This window comes from Gouania willdenowi, chromosome 1 (genome assembly GCF_900634775.1).
Source record: "Gouania willdenowi chromosome 1, fGouWil2.1, whole genome shotgun sequence".
Lineage (NCBI taxonomy): Eukaryota > Metazoa > Chordata > Actinopteri > Blenniiformes > Gobiesocidae > Gouania > Gouania willdenowi.
This window is the reverse complement of record NC_041044.1, coordinates 5,952,458-5,970,433: the sequence shown is the minus strand read 5'-3', so window position 1 is coordinate 5,970,433 and position 17,976 is coordinate 5,952,458. Positions and strand designations below refer to the sequence as shown.

The following is a 17,976-nucleotide window of genomic DNA, read 5'->3' as shown; positions in this document are numbered from 1 at the left end:
AAATGACAGAAAAATACACAAAATTACAACAAGAACACAAAAATAACAAAAACACACATAATGACAAATGATTAAAAAAAACCCTTTCCCCCCGTATTCATGTTCAGATTGGTCATTATTCTAAATGCTGACATGAATTTTGATGAATGTGGCCAACGGATCAGATTACAATCACGTTTTTGTGGCTACGCTAGCGTTGCCCATCCCTGGTGTAAAGGCTAGTTTTACATAAACACAGGCCCTTCAAAACACAGCCCAAATGAATGCTTGAAACAACCCAGAATAATAAGGAAAAAGAGAGAAACCCAAAGTCTTTGAATTCTGTCAAACATGTCTTCAGTTGCGTGTCCGTCTCTGAGCTTCAATCCTGTGTTAGAGGAATGAGTCTCAGTGGAGGAGACGTCGTACTGAGAGATGCTTGATTAGACCAGGATCAGAGGATTGTGAACACAAGTCAACAGCTTAACAAAGAGCACCTTGTTGCACTTTGTTCAATAGGAAATCATTCAACACTGCAGAAAACAAATCCCTCTGTTCTCCAAGCTTTCTATCAGCTCTAGTTTGAGCTTTTTTAGGATCTTTAGTGAGAGTTCTTTTTTTTTTTGTCACAGCCAGGGCCACAATAATGTGATTATATCTGATGTCAGGATTTAGAATAATGAGCATGGAAAAGAACAAAGGCTTTATTAGTCACTAAGGGATCTATTCTCCCGTCTGGACTTAAGTGCTTTTTTGTGCGCCTGCAGTTACGCACTTCCTTTCTACACGTATCCTCAGGTATAGGCTGCTGACACGCCCATCGCGCGTAAGGTAGACCAAAAGCGCGTACGTGTGAATATGAAGGCCGGCTGAAGGAAAGGAGGCCCTGATGTCATTTTTTTTTGGGCTGTCTAGTAATCACGGAACACTAAGTTTTCCCAACGCTTGTAAATGTCATTGAAATCTGTGAAAATGATAAAGTTCACTTTTAATTTGAAACGCCTTCATTGATAAACAACAGGTTGATTTAATCAGATTATTGCAGTGTGACTGAGTCACAGTTAAAATATCTCTCCTTGATCGTCATCACCTTCATCATCATCATCATCATCATCATCATCATCATCATCGTCATCATCATTATCATCGTCATCATCATCATCATCATCATCATCATCATCACTGTAAAGCGTGACAGAGTTAGATATACTGAAGTTATGAGGAAATAACGTGGCCACAGAGCATCCTGCCTTAATACAGAGGGATGTTTACAGTGAAACAGAACTATTAGCTTCCATAATACACAGTTTTAAATATAAATAGTTTAAAGTGACCTGAGCTGAGCCTCATTAAAATATGTGTGGGAACAGTTTGTGTTCCATCCTCATCTGCATATGACAGCTTGTTTCACTCTGTAGTGGATCAAACTGTGACTTTATGTTGGACATAGTATGAAAGTAGTTGAATCACTGTGACCAACGTGGACAGAAGTCTGCGTCTGTGCAACGCACGAGTCCTTGTAGCTTCAAATGTAACTAAGTCCATATTTCTAGTGCAATATAATGTTTCACCTTATGGGGGCGCTGCTCTTATTCCAGGGTTAGAAGCGCGTAAAAGCAAAAGGACTTACACACAACGGAGAATGCACGTAAAGCCAGATTTGAATGGGAACACCCTAGGGATGTAACGATTAATCGTAAGGCAGTTAAAAATCGATTCATAGGTATCACGGTTGATATCGATTTTCTGACAATTGAATCGCAGTACTTATTTTAACCAGCAAAGGGCGCTATCCGGAAGTGTTGGCGGCGGGCGGAGTCTGCAAATACTTTCTTTCTGGCTGCCTTCTACTCTTAAATATGTTAATAAATGATTTATTACCCCTTTAGCACCGAAAGAATATCTGTAATATTACTTGAATATCTGTAAAAGTCACGTTTTTCTATTAGCTCCGTCTGCTAGCATAGCTTCTCTTCTTCACTGCAAGATATCTGCATGTCAACCGCCCACTGGGTTACCAGCGCCCTCTGCTGGTCCAAACAAATATGATGTAAATCAGTGCAATGACGGGTTTTTTTTTTTTAAAGTCCAATTGTTAAGGCACAAAATACATTTTCAGTTGCACTTTTAAAAGAAAAAGAACTATTAAGCAGTTTTGCATTGTTTATTATAGAACCAGAATTTAAATGAATAGGCTTCATTTTAATTTGTATTATTCCTTTATTTATTTAATTCAAGATTTATTTTTAGTTAAATTGCATCGTTTTGAATAGTTTATCAAGGAATTCTTTTGACAATGAAAAATAAAAGGAAAATAATACAGTATTTTCTAGTTTTTTTCCCAAAAAAAAAATTTGTCTACAGTCCCATTTTGTAAATGAAAAAATCGTGAGAGAATCGTATCGTGAACCCAGTATCGTGAATCGAATCGCATCGGGAGTTGAGTGAATCGTTACATCCCTAGAACACCCACATTTCAGGGCTGCTCCACCCACAGTGCAAAACTGGGATGAAGGCGCGCAGTGACTGACTTCATTACAGGAAGAGAATAGCACACAGCCAAAAACAGCGCCGCTTTTTGGACTTACGCACATTTGAGAATAGAGTCCTAAGTGTATTTATCTGTCATTTGGTGTGTTTTTGTTGTTATTTTGTGTTATTGGAGTTATTTTATGTATTTCAGTTGTCATTATCTGTTTATCAAGTCACTTTCTGTTTTTGCATTATTTTAGTCATTTTGTATATTTTTTGAGTTGTTTCGTGGGTTTTTGCATTATTTATGTTTTTTTGTGTCATGTTTTTGTATTTCTCTGTCATTTTGAGTAATTTGTTGTTAATTTGTGTGTTTTGTTGACATTTTATGTGTTTTTGGAGTCATTTCTTGTCTTTTTGATATCAATTTGTGGTTATTTGCGTCATTTTGTGGATTTTGGTGTAAATGTATTTGTTGTTGTCTTCTTGTCATTTTGTGCATTTTTGATATTGTATGTGTTTTCAGATTACTTTAGTGTATTTGTATTTAAATTAAATTACATCAAAATTAGAGTGAGGGCCGCATGTGGCCCATGTGTGCTTTATGAAATCTACAGTATGTTCAGAGCAGAATGATCTATTAAAACTTCTTCTTACTTCGTGTGATCCTAGTTTCTTTCTGAACTTCTCCCCATGGATGCTCTCAGTCACCTGCTTCACTGAACTTTAAACATTTCCTTTTCAGCACCGTTCTCCTCCAATTCTCCATGTCAAGGGTGTGGAGTGAGGAAGGAGGTCTGCAGTCACATTCCAGTCGTAGATGTAATCCACCGATAAACTGAGATCACTCCATTGTTTAAAGTGTGAGGAGATTCACAGTGAGAGGTCGGGCAGCTGATTGATCGTCCTGGCTGGAGGCCTTGGTGCTAAAAGATGGAACTGTTCTATATTTACATCCCTGCATGTGCTCTTTTCTAATACTGTGAAATTAACTCTGAAACTGTCTTTTTTTTTTTTTACTTTATAACGTCTCATTTCTGTTGTAAAATATTCAGTTTTTCATTGTTTCAAAATACTATTTTAAGCCTATTTTTATATTAGCCTATGTATATTTATACAGCTTATTTATTTTCCAATGACTGATTTTAATAATCAATCATTTTTTATTACAGTAATTGATGTTATCAAATTAAAAATAGATTCATTGATCAAGCAGAATTACAGTTAGTCCCATGTTTTTATTTATTTATTTTTTTATAAATGATTAAAAGCAAATTATATCTTATTATTTTCCATTGCTGCAGATTAAGACTATCTTTACTCATCGATGGACTGATCTTTGTCAGCTTTCTGTACAGTGTTGAAGGACATTTACTTCCAACCATAAACTTTACAAACATTATAGAATGTTTTGTAATAAATAAATAAAAAAAATCATCAGCATTAATTAATTGCCTAAAAAAAGACTCATTCACATACAAACACGTTGATATGACGTCTTCTACAGCCACCAGTTTACCCAATATTCAGGTATTTGAAATGGGGAAAAGGGATTAAATTTAAAAAAAAAAAAAAAGAAAAAACGAAAGCTTTTTTAGGTTTTAAGCAAATTTTAAACTATTTTACTCTTCTCATATAATATATTAATTAATTAATATATAATAAATAATAGGGATGGGAATTGACAAAAATTTAGCAATTCCATTATTGATACAATTCTTTACCGATTCTCTTATCAGTTCTCATTGGGTGACGGAATTAAATAATACAAATTCATTCACCAGGTATAGATTGTTTTCACTGGATAATAATATATACAAAAACGCTATATGAAAGTGATGAATTATTATTACAACATATGACACATTTTGGCTACAAACATTTGAGAATATTTACAGTGCTCCTTTTGAACTTGAACAACTTGATCCAAAGCTAATTCAGACATAAAACAAATAATTATCCTGTGAAAAAGAACATATTCACCAAAAGTACAGCTGCACTTATTGTTATGTATTTAAACGAAGGCTAATTTTGTTTCTGCGGGAATCGTAGAACAAAGCAGCAGTTAGCTTAGCGCGTAGCAGGGTGTACCTTTGTGATGAGTGGCTAAATTAGCAGTGATCTTGCGCTGTCCTTGGTGCTGAAACAGGGCAGGTTTTGACAGCTGTCACTCAGAATGAGAGACGGACGCTCCGTAGCAGGTGATTGTCCGTGCTTCTTTAATGCTGATTCATCATTCTTTTATTAAACATTTAGGTTCATTGGTTGTTTGTGTTCACGTAATATTAGTTTGCAAAAGGTGCTTTAAAAAATGTAATCCGTGATTTTTTTGTCTGTGTTCCGGGATTAAGCACTGGTTATAAGCCCCCAAAGAGCTTTTATTGGTAGAAGTAGTTTAGAAGTGTTTTATATGAACTAAGCCAGACTGTCACAAACCAACATGCTGCTAAAATCACTTCTGATGTTTACCTGATTGATGCTAATAAGCCACTTTGCTGTTTACTGAAGACAAAGGTAAGCTAAGGCACTGTTTGGTGCAAACACACAACAAATCACTTCTAAATTACTCAAACAAACACTTCTATGGGATTTTTAAACCATCTTCTTCATAAAATGGTTTCCAGTCAGGATGAGACGTGATTCCATATCTGCTTAATTCCGCCCATTAGTATAGTGATTTATTATTATTTTATTATTTTTACCTTGTACAAAAGCCCCCATCCATGAATGTATCTATGCATATGTACAGCCGCCTTATTGAGTGTGGATTGTGATTTTGTAATGTACCAAGAAAATGTTCAATAAAAAAAAAACTTTAGTTAAAAAAAACAAAAAAAAAATGGTTTTTTAGTTTTATTAGTGTCGTTCCTCCCCAGCTAATGCTATACTGTTGTTCATCTATTCCTACCTACCCAATATAATATGATATGATATGATATATGATGTGATATAATGTAATGTAATACAATGTAATATAACACAACAAAATATAATAAGACACAACATAACATAATATTATATATTATAATATAATAATAATTTAACACTATCTAATATGATATAATATAACATAATATAATGTGATATAACACAATATAAGATAATATAATATGATATAACATAACATAATATCATATGATATAATATAAGATACCATATGATATAATATGACATAACATATTATAATACAATATGACATAATATCACAAAACATAATATAATATGATATGATATAAAATAATATTTGAAATAACATTAACATAACAATATAATTTAACACATCACAACACAACACAACACAACATAACATATTATAACATAACATAACATAACATAACATAACATAACATAACATAACATAACATAACATAACATAACATATTATAACATAACATAACATAACATAACATAACATAACATAACATAACATAACATAACATATATAACATAACATAACATAACATAACATAACATAACATAACATAACATAACATAACATAACAAACATAACATAACAATTATAACATAACATAACATAACATAACATAACATAACATAACATAACATAACATAACATAACATAACATAACATAACATAACATAACATATTATAACATAACATAACATAACATAACATAACATAACATAACATAACATAACATAACATAACATAACATAACTTTAAAGCCACTGATTTGTGGAGGTGTTTTGAAGAACAGAGCACATTAAATGACTCAGCAGTTTGAACTATGAACAAGGGAAATTACACGTTTGTCTGGGAAAATTAGCTGCTGCAAAAGTCTGGTTTTGAACTGACATTTCATGATTCATATTTCCTGATTGTTAACATGTGATTTAAAAGGCACTATTCAAGACAAAAATACCTACTGCTTTTGAGAAAATTGTAACTGCGTTGAATATTTTGAAAGTCATGACAAAGCTGGAGCTGCTTCACTCTGGCTTAAAAAGCTCCTGCTGTAAGTGTTGAAAAGTCTCTGTTTGAAAGAGCACAAAAAACGTTAAAGATAAACGTTTTAAAATGGGTTAAAGGATGGCTGTACAGTGAGAAATAGATTCTCTGAAGCTGAAGGAAAAACGAACGACAATACTGAAGAACAAAGGAGTCAAATGGAGAAAGAGGTCTTTGGCCTCCACAGCAGGACAGAACTCAGCTGACTCAGCTACTTTTGTAGAAAAAGTGGAATAAAACAAAAAGTGGAAAATCAAAAAAAAAAACCAAAACGTTGCATACTACACATAATTTAGCTATCTAAAAATGTGGGAGGAGCTATGGAAGGGTTATAATAATAATAAATACAAGGATACAATAGGTAGTCAGAGTTAAATATTGCTGCACTTCATAAGTTTCTTTATTGAATTAACTATTTTGAAATGTTTATTTGTTGAAGATGCTGCAGATTTGGTGTTTGGGCTGTGATAAAAAAAAAAAATATATATATATATATATACTGTATATATATATATTAATTTTTTTTTTTTAAATTTTTTAAACCAATAAACAAGCAAAATAGGAAGACAATAATTTCCTTTGAAATGTTTTTCTTCGAGTACTCGGGCTTCCTCACACAATCCCACAATATGACTGTAGAGTAGATTGTTCCTAGGAGTGAATGTGTGTGTGTGTGTGTGTGTTTCCCTACAGGGACTGGCACCCTGTCCAGGGTATTCCCCCACCTATAACGCCCAATGAGAGCTGGAGATAGGCACCAGTACAGGGGCGGGGCTTCAGGGAGGGCTGGGAGGGTGGCACGCCCCCCGGCCCCTTCGGAGGTAGAACTTAAGGGAGCCGGGCCTCTACCATGGCTCAGGGGAGCTGGAGAAGGCGGGCCCTCCCATGCCGCTGTGCCAGTTTTACTAAACTTTATAGCTACTGATACAAGCTCGAAGTTGAAATAGTTAAAGTGGGTGTCAAAATAAAGCGGTCGCTATCAGTGATGCTGAAGCTTGTAAGCCCCCCTGTTGCGGGCATGTGTATGTTGTAAAATAATGTTATCATTAGCTTTATATTTGGGTTTAAAGGGCCCGGTCATTTGCCCCGCCCCCGGCCTAGCTTTGATTTGTTCCGCTAGTGCACCAGCACTATTGTATTTCAAGTATCTTTCAAAAGTAATCAACTCGGATTCTGGATAACGGATTGGATCAAATCTTGAAAATTGGTTTTTCAAAAGAAAAACCTAAAGATTAGATCACGTGATCCAATATTTTTATTATTTTTTTTAGGAATTCTTAGTAGGATTGGGATCTCTTTGATCCAAAAAATCTGGAGTAAACTGATCCCATCTGAAGGATGAATTCAGTGTCTATTTCAAGCCCAAAATGTAATAAAACTTTAAAAGTGTATCAAATAATACTATTTGGATCATGCAGTGTAGCCTACAACTGAGGTAGGCAACTTTTACCACAGCGAGGGCCACACAAATGTGTTTGTTTGATCGAAGGGTCACATGATCAACATTCATGTCAGCATTTAGAATAATGAGCAATCTGAGCATTAATACAGGAAAGAACAAATATTTGTTATTGTAATATTGTGTGTTTTTCTGTCATTCTGTGTATGTTGTTGTTGTCTTGCTCGTTAGGAGGCATTTTGTGCATCTCTGTTGTCCTTTTGTGTATTATTCCTGTAAAATATATGTTGTGTATTTACGCTGTCATTTCGTACTTTTTGTGTATTTCTGTTGTCGTTTTGCTTGTTAGTTACGGTACTGTGGGTTTGTGGAGTCATTTCTCACATTTTTCCTGTCTTTTTGTGTACTTTTGTTCTAATTTTCTGTAATTTTTTAAATTTGTCTGGGTAATTTTGTGTATTACTGTTGTTTTGTTCATTTTGGGAGTATTTTCTCTTCTTTTCTCTTGTTTTTTACTGTATTTTTCTGCAATGTTGTAATTCTTGGTATTTTTTTTTATGTATTCTTGCTTTTGTTTTGTGTATTTTGGGGGCTGCATGAAATTAGACCGAGGGCCACATGTGGCCCAGTTGTCTATGTCTGGCCTAAAAGATATCCAATTTATTCATAAGGTTTTAATTTGATTTGTTCGTCCGTCAGGCTACAGTGATTATGTAGGTTATAACAATATAGACCCACAGCAAAGTACAAAGTGTTTGGCCTCATAAAATAATCCCCCAAACAGCTGCCAATATTTACCACAAATAATACATCTAATTTTGTCATTCAGTGATGTATATTTGTCACAATGAAAAATATTGTTGTTTTGTTTTTGTTTTATTTTGTAGTGATGCATGCGATGATAAAACAGGATAATAAAGCAAATCCAAATCAGAAATAGTGTCTAATTATTGCATCCCTTGTAGCACGTCCATGTTTGCTGGTAGAATGCAGAGGTCGTTCAGGACGCTTTATCAAACAAAGAGAACTGGATTTCCAGATTTGGTGATCCTGGAAAGTTTCCATTTGGATCAGAATGATCTAATCCAATGTTGTTTTGAAAAATCAGCTCAAAATAAAATGGATTATGTGATCATGGATAGATGTGGGTTATATTTACGATTATTATTTGCTATGTTTTCATATACTTGTTATGTTTTTGGCCATATGTGCCTGTTTTTGTCTCCCTCTTTTAGGCTTGGTCCTGGTGGGGCGTGGACTCAATTACTCATCACTGCAATACAAAAGCCTCAGACTCACCTCCACTCATCGTTGGATTGTTCCGTCTATGCTGCGGTACTTCTGCTCTAGAAATCTCCTGAAGTCTATGCCTTTTGCCAAGTTTTATTTTTGATTCTGGACTTTTATTCCTCTAGTACCCGAGCCTGCACTGGAGCCACTCCCAGGATCAAGCCAAGCCAATGGACACTTTTTGTTAAATAAATTCACGTCGACCCACACTTTGGGTGTTGTGTTTGTTTATGGGTCCCACTTAACAACCCTAACAATACTCATGTTATCATAGTGTGATCTACAGCTGTTTCTCAAATGGGGGTATGTGTACCCCTCGGGGTACGCAATAGCAATACAGGGGGTACTTGGGAAAATGAACAAATAAAGAGTCAGTCTTGTTCACACCCCAGGTGTGAGATAACCAGAAATGATTAAACCTATAAAAATAAATCTATTCAGGGGCCACTAAAATCAGCGCTTTTCAACCTTGGGGTCAGGATCCCATGTGGGGTGGTCTGAAAATTTGGAAAAATTTAAATATATTTTTGAATTTTTTTGAATTATTATTCCTTTTTTAAAATAAAGTAAGTTCAACTAAAATGCAGTAAAAAAATAAAAAAAATAAATCTGGGCTAAAACATGATCAAAAATGTCTTTGGGGTTGCCAGAAATTCTTGATTTCAAAATGTGGTCACGATCCAAAAAAGGTTGCAACCACTGCACTAAATACTGTTTCTTTCCACTTATTTACAGAATTAGACTCTTTAAAGGCACACTGTGGAACCTTTGGCCACTAGGGGCGCTAAACCTTTAACTTTCACGTCACGCGCCCCTAGTGGCCACAAGCGCCGCAGCACACTGCGGCTGGAGGAGCAACTGCTGCCACCACCCTCCTTCACAGGGGGTCGGCGCGGTGAACCCCTGCCGACACCGCAGCTGGGGAGATCCACGAGAAGGGCCCGGCACACGTCCAGAGTCGCCACCGCCAGCCGCTGAGACTCGGCCGCCGGACACCGCCCCGCGCATGCCGGGTCACCTGTCCGCTTTGCGCCAGGTGAAGGGGGCCAATGAGAGCGGCGAGGCCAGGGAATAGAGAGGGAGTGCCACCAACGCGGCTCGGCGAGCTGAGCACCAGGCCTTTGGCGGCAGGGAGAGAAGGGCGGCGGCGGCTGCTCCTCCAGCCGCGGTGCGAGCCCAACCCAGCCCTGAGAGCCAATCATTATCCCGAAGTTACGGATCTGACTTGCCGAATTCCTTTGCTAAAGAATCCACGTTTAACTGAACTATCGCGGTGATTAGTGCACCATTAACCCAACACAAAACTACCATATTGTGCTGTTTGGCTAAACTCGTTTCAGCTGCCCACAGCAATGGCGCCGGGTTGGGAAATGCCCGTATGTTGGGACGTCATGTATAACCGAGCCTGTGGTCACGTGACTACCGTAAAGTTAAACGTTCTCCAGGTATTCTCCTCATATGGGTCAACTCTTTAGGTCAAAAAGTCTCCGGTATGCCTTTAAAAAGTGTGTTATCACTCCTTCATTCCATCTTTATGTTGCATAGTTGTTTTTAAATAGTTTTAAAATAGGGTACAAAGGGGGTACCCTACTTCAAGGGGGTACCCTACTTCAGCCAAAAAAGTTTGAGAACCACTGATCTACAGTACGAGGCCGGCAATTTGGAATCCACAGATCTAATTTGTTATAAATCATTAAATACCTGCTTGTGGCTATAATTGCCTTAGTCAAGCAGCTAAATATTTATTCCTACTGCATTGCCTAAAGTGTGCACAATGATAGTTTTGCCACTATTGTAAATGCCTTGCTGTCTCTGTTTGCCAGTCCTTGACTTCTATCTCATTCAAGTTCAAAATCATGCATTTTTCCAAGTTTGAAGGATGACAAACTTGTTTGTATAGTTAAGTAGGAACAGCATTAGGAACTGATGCTGTTGTAACACATGTTTATCCTAACCCTAACCCAACCTCACGCTGCAAATCAGACGCTCAGGGGAACCCAAGCTGCTATCGTGCTTGTTTTGTTTGACAAATGAAGACAGATGGTTCATTTTCACTGTACCAAACAAAGAGTGATTCACATCCAAGTGTCTGAGATTTCCCACTTTATTCCACTTCGTGTTTGCCAAAAGCACCAAGCATGACTGTCCAATGTGACACTCCGTAAAGGCCTCTTCACAGGCACTGATTACGTTGGTGATGCAGTTATTATGTGATTAAATGTGAGTGATGACTCATCTGCACAGCAACACTCAGTGGACCAGAGGTTCTGTGGTCTCACAGTCTGTCAGCTCCAGGCTAGTTATAACTAACCATGACATTTCCAGTAAGGTGTTCACTACGACGGCACGATATGGCAAATGAGACTGACATTTTCTTTCAACATTGCGAGCACAATTGTATTTTTGTATTAAAAATAATCAATTACATAAATCTTTATTGTTTTATTATCAATAAATATGGATTGGGAGTGAAACTGGAATACATAAAGTCAGATGTGCGGTGCTTTAAATCAGTGGTTCTCAAATGGGGTTACATGTACCCTTTGGGGTGCACAATGGCACTACAGGGGGTACTAGAGAGAGAGAGAGAGAGAGAGAGATAATGGAAAATTAACAAATAAAAGCATTAAAAATGTGTGGTTTTACAATGTCTATTCTTAGTTAATCGTATAATAAACATGATTAAATAATCTTGATTAGAACATGAACAAAAAAACAAGTTGTTTTGGTCGGTTTTGCTACAGAAATACCGATAAATCTATTCAGGAAGCACTAAATACTGTCTTATTCCACCTCTTTATGAAATGAGATTCTTTAAAATGTGTTATCACTCTTCCATTCCATCATTATGCTCTATAGCTGTTTTTTTCTTAGAAATCTGAGCAAAATGTTGCAGTCGGACAAAGGTTGTACTTAGATTCAGAAATAAAGCTGTAGTTAAGCCAAAAAACTTAGAGAACCACTGAACAAACTACTACAGATTTTAACAGTTCTATAGTAGGGATTTGGACGAGATCCCGCAAAATTAAAACGTCACAAGATGTGTCGTCAGAAGTCTGCGTTGTTTTTTCCCCAACCCCCGACATCGTGACACAACTGGTTTTAATATAGATATATATTGTTGCACAATAAATCATCCCGCCCCCTAATGTCTATCTAGAGCTCAACCTCTTCAGCCCGTGACCCCCAAAGTAAAGGTCCCAGAGAGCGGGGACCCCCACTGTAGCTGAAGGTGGTTGAACACAGACATGAATATTGAAGAACAGTCATGTGGAGACAGGACCACCTATAAGGGGAATAAAGGGGTGAGATTTTTGGGTTCATCCATAAAGTCAGTAAAATGATGGTTCATTGTTCTATGAATCTGTGATAACCACATTTATTAATTCATCTGAATAATATCCACTGTTATCCAAGAAGTTTAGTATTATTTGCACCATAGTATATAGTCATCTTAAAGATGTAAATCATTCTTTTAATCAGAAATAAAATGGGATAAAAGTGACCAAAAATGGTGGAAAAGGTGGTGAAATGGGATTTTAAAAACCACAGAAAATGGTTAAACGTTGCAAATTAGAGTGGCCAAAAACGGACAGAAAAAGTGGTAAAAAGGATTCAAAGTGTCAATATTGGCTTAAAAGTGGCAGAAATTGGGGGAGGGGGCTAATGTCATTTAAAAAGTTAGTTTAAACTGGCAAATAATGAGCATGATAAATTGTGAATGTGGTTAAATTGGCAAAAATAAGCATGAAATGTGGTGAGAAGAGTGACATTAGTGGGAAAATTGGTGAAAGTGGTTTATAAGTGCCGACAATGTCTGGAAAGTTGAAAAAATGTGCAGAAAAGACATTGAAATTTGGTGGAGAAGTAACAGAAATGGGAGTAATTTAGCAAAAATGCATTAAAAGAAGCAAAAATATGGCAAGAAAAAGTAATGAAAATAGGTGAAAATATGGTAAGTTTAGTGTAGTTGCAGATGTAGGGTAAAAATAAGCAACAATGGGCTGAAATTGTTCAAAAAAACATTTTTAGTTTCTTGAAGTCATCTGGTAACCCCCTCCCCCAGTGTCCTGACCCCAAGGTTGAGAACCCCTGATCCAGAAGAATAGTGTGTGAGTCAAATCTCTCAGTGACTAGAGACTCAATGAAGTCTTCTTACCTGAGCTGGAGAGTAGAGGCGGCATCGATGGTGTGTGCGTCCCTCCAATCCTCCTCCTCCTCCCCCTCCATCACGTAGCGGGGCCATCACTCCCCCGCTTGGACCTGCGATAGTCCCCGCTGTCATCGCAGCAGACGCCACAGCTCCTAAACCCGTGCTGGCCCCCCCTGTGGCCCCTGCAATGGCTCCAATGCCGCCCACCATGCAGCACAGGCCTCCCTGAGCAAGCTCCATTTCTATCTCAGCATCCATCTCCGCGTCCTCCTGGGCCTCTTTGTTGGAGTCATCCAGGTGCTTCATGAGCACGGCTACCACAACGTTTATCAGCACAAACTGAGCCGTGAGCACAAAGGAGACGAAATACAGAGGAGAGATGAACTGCAGCCCTGCGTGACAGTCGTAGCCCGTGCCGGGATAACTTGGAGGACAATCCCTCAGAGTGTCCTGAAGAGCCAAGAGAGGATGAACAGAATGAAGTTACAACTGAAGCAGCAGAGGGACAGTTTTAAAATAAAGTAGGAAGAAACCAGAATGTGGTTTAAAAAATAACTAATTTTGGTTGTGATGTCAGTGATTGCTTCCTAGAGCAGCTATCCTCTAAAGTCTGTTTACCCAAACTCTTAAAACTACATTTTTAAATCATCATTTAGAGTGATTTCACACTGGTTTAGTCGTGGACTAGGTCCAAAGGGGCGGAGGATAGCTGATGATTTTATCAACATGGTTTGGCGCAGTTCAGAGTGAACATCTGATTCGCTCCAAATAATCTTTGATGCAGTTACATGAGCTAACCACCAACGGAAACCCCAAGAAGAGGCTCTCAACAATGGGTAAAAGCAGGCGCTTAAGAGTGCTCAGAGACTTCTGCCTTCTCCATTTGTTCTTTCACAACATTCAGCAATAGAGCAGCAACAAGTTGCCATGCTTTGGGTTGTTTTAAAGCCCTGTTCTCTTGACCACCCACAATCCCTTGCGCTTTACATCATTGCAGATTTGATCCTTTTCGAGAGTGGTTGTGTTCACGGCTCTGATTGATTGGAAATGCTCCCAGACCGACAGAAACAATCGCTCTAGAATTCCCCTGTTTGATCCACTTCAGACTTTGTTTACATGTTCACACCGCCAAACGAGACGGACTATCAGTGCAAACAAATCCTAGAGCATTTTAACCGCTCTAGAATCCATCGGTGTGAATGCACCCTTCGTCAGCTTATTAGAGTCCAAGTATCCCCTCTTTAAAGCTGCTTAACCACATAACTTTTTAAAACTCTGCCTGTAGTTCATCCAAAAGCTGTTGTAATTCAGTACTGATGCCAGTGATTCACCAATGGAAAGTTGTTGATAAAACACCGGCAGATAGTGCTATGGTGGCTTTCTCGGCCAAATATGGCCAACATCGTATTGACTCCATATCACAGGGATCACGATGATCAAACCGGAACAAAAACGGTATTAATCGAATCACCGTCTTCCTTGTCTGGTGAAGAAACACAAGAAATCCCAGTAAAATAAAGTTAAAACACTTCTTAAAGATAATTTTCTGCTTCAGTGCCATCTTTTCAATCTTCAACGGGACTCTCTATCCCACAATGCAAAGTGCAAAACCTTTCTAAAGAAAACAAACCAATTGTTTATGATGGATTCAAAAACAAAATTTCGAGCGGGATTTTCAACCTTCAACATTTTTCGTCAGTTAAAAACTACATTTTGGATGACACACTGGTACAGTTTTAAAAATGTGAGTTATGTGGTGAAACAACTTTAAATACCAGGGAACCTGAAAATGATCTCAAATGTTTAAACAAAGGGAAAAACATATATATATATATATATATATATATATATATATATATATATATTCAAAAAGTTACATTCTTAAAAAAAAATGTTATTTTACTTTTTTTTTCACAGTAAAGTCAAGAACGGCTATTAGTAAAACATTTATTTGGATAAAAATATGTATGACAAGCTTTAGTGTCACTGTAAACCTTAACTAAAGCAAAGGGTAAAATATGATTCAGACTATCAGGATTTCAGTTCCAGTACAAGAAGTATTAATGAAGGATTAAGAACATTGTTGAATGAAAAATGATTTTTATAAACATAAAATGGTTGTAAACTTGTCTCCTTCTAAAGCAGGGGTCACCACCTTTCTGAAACAGCGAGGTACTTCCAAGCTAGTGAATAGTGAATTTTTTTTCAACCATTCACAACCTACAGTATATACAAAATCTATAGCACCTAAAAATGTCACAAAGTTTGAGTGAAATATTTTTCTGAAGATTAATTTAATACAAAACGTATGAAGTGCAGAAGTATGTAACTCTACTACGGCACTGACTACATCTGTCATGTCTAATTATCAGTAGGGTTTGAAGCCTGGCAAGTAAATCAGATTTTAGATGAAGTTCATTGGCGACGAGAACTCAAGAACAGGCCTGAGGGCACCTCACCTGGTCCAAGTGGGCTACCTGCTGCCCGCAGGACCCATGTTGGTGACCCCTGCTCTAAAGAATCCATCCGTGTTGGATTTCAGGTGCTGATGGGTTCAATTTAAAATGGAGACTTGGTTGTGATTAAAACTCTACACGTACAGAGACAAAGAGAGAATGAAGGTTTTTTACATTTTTTTTTCAAGCTTTAATTTCTATTATTGACAACAAGACTCAGTCATTACAAACTCATTGGCTCCCAATCGAAATTATTGAGTGAAAATCTTTGAGCTGAAGTCCTGATTTTGGATTTTGGACTCTGAGAAGTTTAAAAAATAAAGAGAGAAAATGTAACATTTCATCATCTCTAGAGTAGAGTTTTTCTGTATCAGGGGAAACTTCATCATGCTACAGTGAGAGGCAAGGAGACAGAGAAACAAAGTAAAACAGAAGATCATCACTGTACCTTCATGATTCCGTTCCAGTTGTCGCCTGTTGAGACCTGGAAAAGTGTGAGGAAGGCCATTCCAAAGTTTTCAAAGGTAGCGTGGCGGCTCATCCCCTCACAGGGATAGTCAGCGTTACACACTGAAAGTACGACACGTGGGAGTCTTTGTTAGACTATTACTTTTATATACAACTACAGCAGTGGTTCTCAACCTTTTCAGCCCAGGACCCCCAAAATAAAGGTTCATGAGACCGGGGACGCCACTGTACCTCAAGGTGGTTGAACACAGACAAACATTGTACAACATTGGGAATAAAGGTGAGAGATTTTCAGGGTCCATCCATAAAGTCAGCAAAATGATGGTCATTGAATCTGTGATAACCACATTTATTTATTTATCTGAATAATATCCACTGTTATCCAGGAACGTTTAGTATTATTTGCACCATAGTATATAGTCATCTAAAATATGTAAAATGGGTTAAAAGTGACCAAAACTGGTGGAAAATATGGTAAAATAGGATTTAAAAAACCACAGAAATTGGTTACAAGATGCAAATTAAAGGGGTTCAAAGTGGCAATATTAGCTTAAAAGTGGCAGAAAAAGCATGAAATATGGTGAAGAGATTAAAAGTGACAATAATGGGTCAACATATGCAACATTAGGTGGGAAAAGTGGCGGAAAGTGTTTAAAAGTGGCAAAAATGTGCCGAAAAGGTATTGAAATTTGATGGGGAAGTGGCAGAAATGGGAGTAATGTAGCAAAAATGCAGCAAAATATAGCAAGAATAAGTGATCAAAATATGGCATGTTTGGTGTAGTTGCAAAAAGTAGTAGTAAGCAAAAATGGGCTCAAATTCTTCAAAAAATATTCTTAGTTTCCCAGTGTCTCACGACCACAAATGGGGTCCTGACCTCAAGGTTGAGAACCCCTGCTCTATGGGACATAGCATGTCATTGACAGAATTAACAGGAAAACATGCCTTTTCACTGATATCAAGACATAATCAGGGGATTTAAACCTTCAACTCCCAACAAAGAAAGAATTGTAATGCAGTGCAGTGCAGCCTTGAAGGCAACCGGAGGAAAAGAAACTTACCTAGCTCTCCAAACAGCTCCACCCCCAAAGCAGCATAGATGAAAAACAGCAACATGAAGAGAAGACCCAGGTTTCCCACCTTCAAACAAACAAACAGATCAAACTACTGCTATTCATACAGTAGTTAACAAACAACGCGCTGCCATAAAGGAGATGAAGTGAGCTGTGATTTCAAATGTTAACAGTACATTTCTGATTATCATAAGAAGGCTGCACAAGGTCTTCTGTTGCAGTAGATTTGCTTCTCTTTCAGTCATTAGAGTAATCAAGTTGAACCTAATCTGACTGTCAGACTGTATTATGTAGTGTGTGTTTTCTGTTTGGCTCCTCTTTTACTTTATAGTTTAGGTCAATCCCTGGTTAATTTACTGTATTTATTTGTGTAACATGTGTTTGGAGTTTATGATGTGGATTCACTTCTTGGCTGTGTTCAAAATGTCACACTATACTATGCACTACAAACTCAATGAGTATATACTGTCTACTATTAGTATGATGAGCGTTCCCACTGCGGTTTCACACTGAGGCTAAATATATCCATTGATTCTCCACTTTTGAAAGTTCTGAGGGCATTTTAAGTGAGAAAGTGACCAATTAGAATATCAACATGTGCTCATTTCATCAATAAAACTCATGTAAACACATTTCATGACGACATTTCTGAGATTTTCGGAGACCCTCCATTGTGCTACTGACAAAACTTCTGGTTAACTTAAAAACAAAAGCCC

At 37.3% G+C, this 17,976-nt stretch overlaps 1 protein-coding gene across 1 annotated transcript in view; it reads right to left on the bottom strand.

The window, feature by feature from the left end:
• LOC114471718 (voltage-dependent T-type calcium channel subunit alpha-1I-like) overlaps positions 1-17,976 on the bottom strand; it is a 498,082-nt gene that overhangs the window by 37,029 nt on the left and 443,077 nt on the right. The window contains exons 31-33 of the mRNA XM_028460576.1: positions 17,249-17,327; positions 16,168-16,289; positions 13,270-13,713 (exon numbers count right to left, since the gene is read on the bottom strand). Coding sequence (XP_028316377.1) covers positions 13,270-13,713; positions 16,168-16,289; positions 17,249-17,327 — 645 coding nt within the window. The remainder of the gene's footprint in view (positions 1-13,269; positions 13,714-16,167; positions 16,290-17,248; positions 17,328-17,976) is intronic.